The sequence below is a fragment of the Crocodylus siamensis genome, chromosome 2 (genome assembly GCF_052110815.1).
Source record: "Crocodylus siamensis isolate JL-2025a chromosome 2, ASM5211081v1, whole genome shotgun sequence".
NCBI lineage: Eukaryota > Metazoa > Chordata > Crocodylia > Crocodylidae > Crocodylus > Crocodylus siamensis.
In genome coordinates, this window is record NC_143396.1 from 228137438 (window position 1) to 228150432 (window position 12995).

Genomic DNA, 12995 nt, shown 5'->3' on the forward strand with positions numbered 1-12995 from the left:
TAAAGTTTCCAGGATTTTTTTTTCAGTAAAAACATGCTTTTTATAGAAAGTACATCTTTCCTTCCAACATTTATAACTAAAACTTAGTCTTGTGCTGTTGTATGAGAACTAAAAGTACAATTGATTCAAACAGTGGAGGCCAACCTTTTTGGCAGGCAGGCCACAAATTAGCCCCACACCTTCCCCAAGTGCCTCTCCAGTTCCCTCTCCCTAAACAATCTGCTGCTCAGCTTTCTGCTGCCAGTTCTGTGCTCCCTGCCTGATCTGCTGCTCTGCTCTCTGCTCCCCTCCCTGCGCTCCTGCCCAAATTTGCTTCTTTGCGTTCAGCTACCCGCTTTATCTGTCACTGTGGTGCCTGTCCCCTCCTTGATTTGTCACATGCCATGCAGAGGCTGCCCCATACCATTTGTGACACCCATGGATTAGAAAATGACCAGAATCAGAAGTGAAATTCACTAGCCTGTTGTAATTAGTCTAGCTGAGAGACATGCTACATTAGATTTTCCGGGGGGGGTGGGGAGCAGGTTTCAGCTCTCAGGTGTTACCAGTAACACAGATAAGAAAAGCAGAGAAAGATGGTTTTGTGATTATGGAATAGGATCGGGCCTCAGGAGATCTGGGTTCTATTCTTAGTTTTGAGCTCAAAATCTGGGTCTGCCAGAGGCATCCAATATGACCTTGGTCAAACCACTGACTAACCCTGTGACTCCCTTCTCCATTTGTAAAAAAAATGCATTCTTTCTTTCTTCCATTGTTTGTTTGTCATGTCTTTTTCAATTAGAAGCTATTATTTGGGTTCTCAGCATTTACCAGAAATCTTGGTTGAGTTTCTAGTGCATAAATAATAATATAAATAATTAAACCATCTTTTGAAAATATGATTTTTGAATGTGGCACTGTCCTGTTAAGCATGCCTATTTTTAAGAGGCACTGAGCTCCTGACCTGATGGCACAATCTCTTTCCAAAAGGAAATCAATACCTTGCAGAACCAGGTAACATAGAAGGCTTGGAAAGAACATTATAGCTTTCAAATACAGATGCCGAGGCATTCATACACACAGCCAGATGCACAGGTGCATATCATGCATGCCTTATTAAAATGTGTTAGACTTTTGTCCCAAATGAGAGCTAAAACCTTGGCAGCCATCCCTGGCTTCCCTACTTCCTGTTAGGTCAATATAAGCAACTGAAAACACAGACTACTCCATACCATCAAATTTATGCTGTACTTCCCACCAGCAAGAAGAGCAATGAGATGGCATGAAAACTTTCAGAATCATAACATTATTGAAAATTAGGGTTGGAAGGGACTTCAAGAGGTCATCTAGTCCAACCCCCTGCTCAAAGCTGGACCATCCTCAACAGGGGGTGGGGGGGAAGGGTTCTCATCTCTTCTGGCGTGATTACAGGGGGCATATTTCAAACCCTGCTTCCTAGTGAGAAAAGTTTTCCTAATACCTAACCTAAACTTCCCATGTGCCAACCTGAGACCATTGCTCCTTTTTCTGTCATCTGCCACAATGGAGAACAGTCTAGCTCTTCTTTCCAACCACCCTTCAGGCAGTTGAAGGCTGCTATTAACCTCTCCCCTCCCTTACTTTTCTCTTCTCCAGACTAAATAAGCCCAGTTCCCTCAGCTTCTCCTGATGAGTCATATGCCTCAACTCACTAACCATTTTCATTGCCCTCTGCAGGACTCTCTCCAATTTGTCTACATCCTTTCTGTAGTGGGGCGAGGGAGCAAAACTGGACACTGTACTCCAGATGTGGCCTCACCAGTGCTGAGTAGAGGGGAATAATCACTTCCCTCAATCTGCTGGCAATACTCCTACTAATGCAGCCCAGTATGCTTTCAACATTTTCCTCTCTCATTTTACTGCTTAAAAGCCACGTGTATATATACCCTGATTCCTTAACTATATGCACCCAGTCCACTGCTGCAAACCTCTAGTGTAGTTCCATGAACTCCAGTGGAGTCACTCCACATTTCAATCATTGTGAAGAAGTGAAGAACTTGGCATCTGAACATTAGGATGTAATATGTTAATATTTTAACAGCCCCCATTCATTATTGTCAGTGGGTAGGCACAGAGCAACCCCCAAAGTCTCTTCATTCTCACCTGCCAGTACTTGGATCTTAATAAAAATAGGGAGGAAGGGGGGTTATATTTGAGAGAGTACCCGCAGGAAGTACCATGCTGGATCGGGTATAATGCAGGTGTTTTTATTCAGCTCTTTTCTCTTCATTATTTATTGTCAGAGCAAAATTTTGATTAGATGCTGCCAACACTGAAGATTGAGACTGACATGCATATTGGACTCTGTGAGTGGAAAGTTCCAAGGCTCACCCAGCCCTTGCCCCCCGGGTGACCTGCGGGCCTGTCAATCATTGTTGACCTACTTTCCCCACAGACCCATGCTCAGACTGTGTCAGCTTCTGACTGAGAGCATGCTCAGTCAGAACCTGACATGAGGTAATTGGACTAGAAATTTCTCTGCGGAGAGCGTTCTGATTGGCCACTAAATTCAGATAAAAGTTCTGTGAGCACCTCCGGGGGGAGGGGATTGGGTTGGCTGGAGACAGAGGCTGGTGCTGCAGGGACTGTCTCTCAGTCAGGCCCCTAGGCCTATTGATCTTCTCCCTTGATTGGCACTCCGTGTCCTTAATTGATAGGAATTGCGGTTTTGATTATTCAGCTTCCGATTGATTTATTCGCCATCCTTGACTACGATTTGGAATCTCCTCATCCTGTCATAGATTTCATAGACATCAGGGCTGGAAGGGACCTCGGGAGATCATCGAGTCCAGCCCCCTGCCCAAAGGGCAGGAAGTCAGCTGGGGTCATAGGATCCCTATGTCGATTCTCCGGTTACTGGACTGTTTTCCCTTTTGACTTTGACCTCGCTTCCGGATCACCCTCAGTACCTCGATGTGACTCTACTTACCTGGCTTTCGACCTCGGCTTTCATCATCAACTATCCGGTTGTCCATTTGGGACTGGCGTCACGACCCCGGTTATTGACCTACGTGTTACAGTTTTGTCTGTTTGTCCTACCCGTTAATGAACTGTTGACCAGCCCTGGGACTAGTGACGGGCAGCCACACCCATCACCGGACTGGCTCCGCTGGTGGAAAGCAAGGGTTTGTTACAAACCTCGTGGGCCAAAAGACCCCTCTGTCGTTTATTGTTGTTTGTTTCATACTGTAACTGAAGAATACCATACCTACGCTTCATCAAAGTGTAAGTTCAAATAAACCCACCTTGTTGTTATCCACTACGGGTCCCTTTCTCTGAACTCCACGCCAGTAATCCCACCTGTTCGTATCCGATTGCCACCCCAGTCACCGTGACCTTGGGGCCCTGTTCCCCGACATTTATAGGAACCCCCTTTCAAGGAGGAAGCACTCCTACAGACCGATCTCAGCCCTGCCCCCCCCCCCAAGTCTCCGGGGCTGAACCCGGTCCACTAATACAATTGGTAAGTACCCCACAAAATCCCGGTATCCGCCACTAATTATCTCATTAGCAGCTTATTACAGCCTCAGCCTGCGTCTTTCTCCACCAGCCGGCATGCAGGCTCCGCGGCTCTCCCACAGTCGGGGCTTGCCCTCTCAACCCTCAGTGTCTCTCCCTACTTGGGATGGGTTCTGGCTTCCCCGGACTTTTTAGGGGTCTGGGCAGGGGTCGTTCCTCCCCGCTGTCTTTTCAGATCGGCGTAGACTCCCCAGTCCTTAATGCCGACTGCAGCTCCAGCCCGCGGTGCAGCTCCACTTCTCCCCGCACTCACCAAAATACAGCTCAATTACCCAGGCAGTCTTCCCTCTTGTATCTGATCTGTCTTCTGGAGTCCCAACCTCATGGCTCTCTCTGGTATCCCAGGTCAGAATCCTTTTCCACTTTTCCTCTCCTGGGGTCTCAATTAACCCCGAGCTTGTCCTCTTGTGCCCAAAGGCAATTTCTTCTTCACCTTCTCTCCCCCTTATCCTTCGGGTCCAGGCCTCATTGGTTCTCCGTGGGCAGGACCAACCCCCATGTTGTAATTGTCTTCAGCTGCCCCTGTTCCTTTAGTAACAGGGTCTCAATCAGGGCCCTCTTACAATTATCATGATGAAAACATGACTGCCCTTAAGCCATAAGACTTGGAAAGGTATGAAAAGTACCACTGAAAGATGGAGTCCAGAACAAGTGAAATAATGTCAAAAATGATTTGTATATATTCACAACTGTTTGGAAATACAAACGAATAATGGTGACTGTGCTGTCATTCACTGAACTTACCGTAAATGAATTTAGGTAGTACTTCATGTCTGGTACAGGCCTGTGACAACATGGCTCCGTTTTCATATTTAGCATTAACATGACAATTGCTATGTTGTTGTTGATCATATGATTTTACTAGAGCAATTTGTGCACCCACATGCAATTACAATGACCATACAAGAAGTGGGTCCAAGGGTTGCTGTAGAAACAGCAATTGAGAATTTATATCACAATGTAAAAACAGTACCTGTTGTTAAATGAAAACATTTCACAAACAAAATTTCAGAAGCCGTGCACCAGACACAAAGAGCATCATTAATTGCAGAATGTTCACACTAACATGAAAGCAGAAACTGACATAAGGAAAATACCTTAATACATTTGCCTTTTGCACTAAAAGGCATTTATGTTGCAATATGCTCGTTTTATTCATTAAGCTGTTGCATTATCAAGTATAATACTCTCATGGGCTGAGACATGGTTATATATTTTATTATTTATAGATGAAAGGTGTCATCCAGGGCAAAAGTATGTTATTTTAATTACATTATTATCATTACAGAATTTATTATATATCTGAACTCTTGTCCAATTAGCTACACAATAGCTTGATTCTAATTACTGTCCAGCTGGCCAATGCTTGTGATTAATTCCAATGAAATTCCTAGGCCTCAGCTCTTCAACAAACTATGTAAAAAGTCTGGGTGCTGTGTTAACTTTCTGTGTGGTCTTTAGAATAAGCTGCCCAAAAGCCTTGCTACAAGCCAGTCCTAGGACACATACAATTTGAATGTTAGATTGTAAATTCTTTGGCATAGGCACTTCTTGTGTGTTTGTAGAAAAGGTAAAAATCATAGGTTCTACCAGAAGAAGTAATAAAACACAACAAAAAGAAATGTAAGGCCCAACTAGGATTAGATACTTGACAACAGAGGTTCTTGCTGGTACCTCCTGTAGGCACTCATGTATAAACCAATCTACCAATTTCTATAGAGAAATCAATTACATGCACATTATTATGCCCAAGCTACTGCTGAGAACAGATATAAGCCATGCCTAGAGTCCAAACCTGGCTAGGATAAAGCCATGAAATTCAGCTCACACCCAGTAGGTGTATAACTGGTATACTATATATGTATCATCTTTCTCTGGATCTTTCTTTTATCTATCATCTGTCTTTCTCTCGGCAATCTTAAACTACAACAATACTTTCCACATGTTCACATTGTTTTGTTGAAGGTAACATGGCAGACAGAGGTTATAAGGGACACAGACAGTCTAACAGGAATGATATGCCCAGTATTAGGCTTTAATAGTAACCTCCAGAAGATGTATGCCTTTTACCGCCCACTGGAGCAGGAAGTAGCTAACGCTTCTCAGGGTGTATACCAGGTAATATTATTTAGTAATATAACTGGCACCAGAGCTGATCATTGGATATAAACTGGCTAAGAAACAGGTCTTAATGGCAAAGCAGTGTAACTTTTATTGATTTGACATTCTGTGGAAATGCAAGAAAGCAGTAAGTGACACTCCTGGGCTGCAAGAAGGCTGTATATAGCATTTAGAGGAGCCTGGGCAGAAATTATTTTATACCTTTGTGCCAACAGACTTTTCTGGCTGCACACCCACATACACTGGACCCACACAGACCCTTTCTGCCCTGTGGCATGAGAGTTGCACCAGTCTGGGCATTACAAAGGACTATAAGACACTACTCCACCATTTACACCTAAGCTGTAACTTTACCTTATAGCAAAATTTGATGAAAGGGCTTCCAGGGACATTGCTTCCTCTCTTTCCCACCAGTGTAACTCTATTGACTTTAACAAAATTACTTCTCATTTACACCAGTTTTCACAGGAACAGCCCATTGCTTTTGACTTCGTGATTTTATGCTAGTGCCTTCCTTTTATCCAGCTAATTGGTAGTGTGTGCTACATCACAGGGAGATAGAGCTAAAATCTGGTGCCACTGCAGTCAGCAAGAACCATGCCTCTAAAATCCCTGAAACCAAGACTTTGTTCTGTATCTTTTTTTTCACTAAGTCACTACAAAGAAACCGGTTACCAAGGTTTGGTGCTCATATCTCAGTCCCAGACACCATCTGCTGTCAAACTGTGTGTGTGTGTGTGTGTGTGTGTGTGTGTGTGTGTGTGTGTGTGTGTGTGTGTGTGTGTGTGTGTGTGTGTGTGTGTGTGTGTGTGTGTGTGTGTGTAAAGGTGGGGAGGGGGGTTATGCTGGCTGCATCTCTCCTCTTGAATACTACGTGCAGCTGTGAATGCATGTGTTCCCTCTTCTTCATAAATATATGACCCTAAAGACAGTGAGCCTTTATTACTATCTGCAGCAAGGAACATACCACACTATGCTCTACCTGACACAGCTGCAGTTCTTCCACATCTGTTTTACAATAACTCATTCAGCATCCAGAATCCCTGTTTCACATTAGCTTAGTGACAAGGAAGAGCACAGGGGCAACGAGAGCAAAAATAAAAGGGAGTGAAACGCATATACACACGTCCTATGGCTTATTCTTCCCAATGATTATTATAATTTAATTTATGTTGTGGTAGCACTTACAGAGCCCTAGCCTCATTGTGTTAGTAATTATACAAACTTAACAGTGCACGATTCCACACACACAACAGCGGCCTTGCCTCTTCCTAGCAAAGACTTAACAGCACCACTATAGTGATGCTTCAGATTGCTAACACCTACAAGTGCTAACTGCTGCCCACTTGTCCTTCTATAACATTATGAATTATGAAGACAAGATTAATGGGCAGAGGTTGATGCAGCTCCTGTTCATTTCAATAAGAGTTGTACCCATTTACAGCAAGGGAAAATTTGGCGTGTATGCATTTTTTGTAAGTAAAATAAGATGCAATGGACATGAGCAAATTTCCCAAAGGAAAGGAAGAAGGTGGGCAGACAAGCAGAGGCCTAAATGCCAGTACTGTGTGTGCACTAGACTTCAGCTGATCCACGACACACAGAGAGAAAGAAACAAATGCCTACCAGGCTTAATTTCCAGCAGCTTCAGCCTGGAATCCTCTGGAGGGTGTAGGCGTCTCTTTTTGCGCCAGCAGCGAGCAGGATACGTGTACAGCTGACCCGGAGCCAGGCCTGAAGGGTTAAAAGCAAAAAATAATCAGTCCTGTCTGGGTTTGCAAATCCCCACTCTTCTCTCTGGCATCTTTGCTTTTTCCATTCCCACTACCCCCTTCTGTAGAGCTCAATCCTGCATCGTGTAAAGCAGCGCCGGCAACCAAAGACAATAAGCACTCCGGCTGCTACTCAGCACCTTCTGGAATCAGGCTGACAGAAAATCCACATCTCACAAAAATGCTTCACCCTGTGCAGTTGTTCACTGTAACCAGAGCTGCATGGAAATTATTTGCGATCTCTCCAGGATAAATGGAATTTCATTCTCTCCAAAGTGGCTCAGGGGCAAATACAACCTTCTCCTCCACCCTAGGTACAGAGGCCCCTTTGGGAGAGAAAGGATGCACAAAGCACAGGAAACTGGTACAAGAGTAGAGGGGGCAGTTCAGGGAGCACATTGTCCCCTGAGTAGGACTGAGCCTAGGTCTCTGGGATTTGGCCCAATGGGGCATGAGAAGGCACTGACAAGGCCAGGAATTTCCTCCTGCTCTGTCCCCAGGTCTCTGGATTTTGGTTAAAAACAGATTCTTTTCTGCCCTTATTCGCTGTCCCACACACAAACTTCTCATGAGTGAAAAGATCTAGCAGCAACATTTAAACCACAGCAATCACACCTGGCTGCTTCCCGCCTGTACCTCTGCTGCCCTGAATCACATGCCATACAGCCCTTAGGAAACACTCAAGCTACACTTTGCTTTGTTCCTCCTTCACAACATAGACGGGCATCACCAGTACATCAGAACTACTGAATATCTAGCACCCAGTGCTGAGAAGCATCTTCAACTCCCACTGAAGCCAGTGACAAATAAAAGCACCCAGGACCTAGAAGAGTCAGGCCTGTAAAAAGAGAACCCTTCCCAATGCCCCCTCCTCTCTCCTCCCCTCCCAACACCGATTCTGGATTTGTTCTTTTGTTCCTCTTGCTGTCGCTGTGGCAACATAGAGGGGCTAAAGGGTAATGTCACAGTCCCCAGCCTTGCTGTCCTTCAAGGAAATGGAAATGTTTCATCCAAAACAATATAAAAGATAGGACACAGGTGGTTTTAGCATCTTAGCCACAAATGGTGACCATGAGGAGCTTGACAATATGAAGCCTGTGTCAATAATGCATAACATCACGAATGTATGGAGATGCCTGGGGAGTGGCGGGGCACGAACCAGCCTCACACACTCAGGAATATTTACCAGGCCAGAAATAAAATCAACTTCCCAAACCAGATCATGATGACAAAAAAACATGATATCCTGCTTACTTGTAAAAAAAAAACAAATTACCCACCCAAAGGAAGGGGCAAATCAAATGTTGCAAGTGTGGCCTCAACTTTCGGTCTGAAATATCTTAAGTGCCAAAGAACATAGGTTCAAGCCCCCAACAGGCTCACCCCACTCCTCTGGCTCTTGAGCACCAGGTAATTTACTGCATGGCTGCAGGGTGTAAGAGGTTCCTGTCTGCCCTGCATAGATATTAAGCATCCCTCGATACTGTCTGTAAAAATGGAGACTGACTCTGGTGGCCCTAGCAACAATTTCCCTTCCCTGCTGGGCAGTGTGACAGTTGTTACATGTTACAGCCTACCCCATAAAATGATGCATTTCAGTGACACTGCTAGTCTGTAGGTGGCTTTTAAATATAACAACCTTATGAATACATAACACTTATACATCGCTTGATACAAACGTTCAAGATGGTGTGCAAACATTAACCAATATAAACAATTGCTATTATAGTGGTGCAGATTGTGTCTCGCTCTGACTTTGGTCACTGAAGGGAAGGAGCAGCATGCAAGGACCCTCACCCTTCCACAGATGTAACCTGTGCAAGAGCCATTCACAGCTTAGCACGATGCGGGATTGCTCTCACATACACCAGAATGAGTAGGAGGAGTTCAGGCTCTTTGCCCTGGCCCCTTGAGATGTGTCATGTGGCTGAAACAAGGAACAGAACACCTGGACCTTGGTCCACTGTACTGCTTTTGTTATTTTCTTTCAGTGAGACCTGAAAAGCTCCAATGCAATTCTTTTGCATTCTCTCACACATCAGCATTTCTAGGCTCCAGCCAAGGATGGTGAAGCACCCAACATGCGGAAAGCCCAACTAAAAGCAATGCAGGAATGCCTCTTCTCTGGGAATCACCAGCCCAATCCCAACACCAGGTGGACTCCAGCAGGCCTCCAAATGGACCCTCCCTGATTCTCTTAAGGTGAGTCCTCTACTAGTAGACACCTGCAAAGCCTTCTCAGCAGCCAGCCACTAAATTTGGAACAAAACACAACCTTTTATTTGTATCAAATAAACAAACGTAATACAACCTGCATGGAAAAGAATGTTCCCTCTCCCTCTTCCCATGTGTTAATGTGGAAGTGAGGTATGGGAGAATGGCCTCCCAACAGCCTTCCCCATGCCCATGGTAGCATGTGTACACTTCTTGCTCTCCTTAGTCTTTGCACTCTCGTGCCTTATAGGGCAACCACAGAAGGTTCCAACCATTTGCTTACAGAGGAAATAGCAGGACCTACAGTGAGTTATGTTGTTTATCTCATTAGCGGAGGAGAGTCATAACTCAAAGCTTGTGTGAAAGGCTGGGGAACGAGGGGAAAAAGGGGGAGTTATGTGCAGCATGGTGTAAAATTAACCCTGCGCTGTTTGTCATGAGAGGCAGCCTTCTAATTCCTTTAAGAAAGAGAACTGTAAGAAAACAAGTTTATGCACTAGGATCCTGACTCTGCTCCCTCTATTAAACCTTGAACTTGTGAAAAGAGGTTCTTTATCTTTTCTTTTGTCTTGCCCAAACAGTCCTTCAGGGTATGGACAGAGGAAAGTAAATACAACAGAAGCACATAAAAACTGAACATCTGCCTAGCCAGTGGAGAATTTTCATTGGGTTCAGGAGTACACTGTGTGGCTTGAAAACACCTACACTTATACTACTATGTCCCATCACAACAGAGCTACAAGAGATGAATGACTCAGAGATGCCCAAAGGGGTATGAAATGAGATAAAAGAAATTAAGCAGCCAAATGGTTATGGGGGGAAAAGGGCTACTTCTTTTTCTCTAAATTATTTTAATTTAAAATAAAAAGGTCTCTGACTTGGTAGCTGATGCAGACATAGGGTGTTTGATCTGTTTTACATTCTTGTTAAAGCATGCCCTACCTTTTAACTGGTCCTCACCACAGCCCAGCAAGAAAAGGAACGGTTGTTGTCCCCATTTTACAGATTCACAAACTTAAGGGGTACCTGGGGCCAAAGTATAAATAAGACAGCTAGGTTTGCCTATGATAGCACAGTAAGTAACAGAGCTAGGAAACAGAACCAGATCTCCTGGATCTTATTCATGTGTGAAACATTAGCCAGCAATTCCTCCCATAAACACAGATGTCTTTGTATGTCCTGTATAAGACTTGCCTGGTAGCATATGCCTTGTAGGTCCTCCCAGAACATAGCTTGTATATCTACTGAATGACTACCTGCTTATGACTGAGTTCAAATGGATAAAGATAGCAGCACCTCACTCATAACCAGATGCTGCAAGAACAGAAATTCCTTGGGTAAAATTATTTTCAAAATAAGGGGAAAAATGTTAGTTTTGCCAAAGAATAAACCCTCTGGAATAGGGAATTTCCAGATGAAACAAAAACCAACTGTGCCCATGAGAGATCTTATGAGACTTCTTGTAAATGAAGGTTTAATTCTAGTCTCAGGAAAATCTCAAGCCATGTGACTACGTTGTGACACACCACATTCTTCCAGCACTTCCAATAGCACAAGAGATTCCTTAGTATTTGTTCAAAACTACTGGCTAGTGATGCTCTGCATTGTTACAGCAGTTATTGAATCCTACACCAGGAATGGCAGTGTTCTGCATGTCAGTAGTGGGTGATGTGATACCCTATAGATAGATCCCCTTACTCACTTCAGAGGGATTCTGTAAGGTCTGACTAGTTAGGGCCTAATCCTACTCTAACTGCTAGTATGCATGATGGGTACACAGTGCAAGAAACCTTGCATTATTAAAAGGCCAATGAAAATCCTGGTCTTTCCACCTAACAGCATGAAAGGAGTACTTTCTCAGTAGGTATCTGGGAGAAGCCATACCTCAGAGAGGTCAGTCACACTATCCCACACCTCTGGAATGGGTGATGGAGACTGCTGATATCCATTTATAAGGATACAATGTGTGAGTCTGCACACAGACATATGAGTTCCATGAAGACCCTCAGCCAACCCCAACACATTTTCCCTGTGCTATATTGGGGGAAAAATAATTTGGCAGAGATCAACGTGTCAAACAATCTATCCTCCCAACAAATAAAGGGCCTTTAATCTGCCAGAATTCCCATTGATTTCACTGGGAATTTTGTCTAAGTGAGACCCTCAGGGTTTGAGCCAGCTGCCTCCACAGGATTTCAAGCTGCATCACAAACATTAATGTGTTAGATCCTGATCCATGGGCTGCTGAAATAATGCATCTTTCCATTGACTTCAATGCACTTTCAATCAGGCCTTTAGTCCTCAACATTTATGTAAAGATACAGCTATCATCTTCTTTGTACAGATGGGGAAACTGAGACACAGGCCGTCTGCACAACAGGAACTGCTGCTGCTTTAGCTATGGCAGCCACACTACCATGGTGGGTCTCCCTAGTGTGAACACAGTTCTGGCAGCAGCAAGATACTGCTGCTCCCCGAAACATCAGAAGCTCTGCTGCCAGAGCTGTACACATGTTGGGGGTTCAGCATCAGCTACAGAGTGTGATCTAGCCAACAGAACTCTTCTGCAAAACAGTCTGGTAAAGAGAGATAACCAAGACAGAACTGAAACTAGGACTGAGATTTGTATCCTGATCCCCTGCTCCAATCAGTGGAACAATGTAAATTTTAAAAGATAATATCTCCTCAACGTTATATTTCCTGTTGAACAATAAAGCTCTTCATTCTCAATATCCCAGCAGTAATAGAAGAAACTGTCTCCACCTCTTATAAGAATATTTCCAGTGCTCTCTAGAGTAGAGGTTCTTCTGTTTTTCCATGGACTCAAATCAATAGGAATAAAATAGATATGATGATGCAGCTTTAGAATCTTTCACATCAAACAATCACATCTATTGATAGAGAGAAAGAATAATTAGGATCCACTCTCTCTAGTTACCAAGGGGAATCCCCTTAGGTAGGGAGGTTTAGCCAGTTTCTCCTGCATGTGGCCCTTAACAGTTTGAGTTTCTAGTAATTAAACCCCACGAGGGATAAATGGCCTACTATCTGCACATGCATGCACACACAGAATGTGCCTACCTGGTCCCCGGTGCCTCTTCTCCATCCAAATATAGCAATTGTTCTGAGCCACCCCAGTCTGCGAATCCAGGAAGGGAAGGCGGACACTGCGCTCAGCACAGAGCCGGGAGTTGTAGCTGCGGCAGTGTTCGATGGCTTCTTTGTAGAACTGGTCCCCGAGTCTGACAAAGGAGGAGAGAGCAGAGAATAAGAGAGATTTGTCTGACCTCCCTGAAAATGGCAAGGAAAGAAGGGGACAGAGGGTAGGTTTAAAAATGAATCAATAGCTAA

General features: G+C 44.2%; 1 protein-coding gene across 5 annotated transcripts in view; it reads right to left on the reverse strand.

The window, feature by feature from the left end:
• Positions 1-12995, reverse strand: part of DPF3 (double PHD fingers 3) — a 238363-nt gene that overhangs the window by 124398 nt on the left and 100970 nt on the right. For all 5 annotated transcript variants that reach the window (XR_016440300.1, XR_016440299.1, XR_016440298.1 and 2 more), the window contains exons 2-3: positions 12726-12886; positions 7285-7392 (exon numbers count right to left, since the gene is read on the reverse strand). Coding sequence is in view for 2 of the 5 variants with exons in the window: in XM_090033272.1 (XP_089889398.1) it covers positions 7285-7392; positions 12726-12886 (269 nt within the window). In the remaining 3 variants the exon portion in view is untranslated. The remainder of the gene's footprint in view (positions 1-7284; positions 7393-12725; positions 12887-12995) is intronic.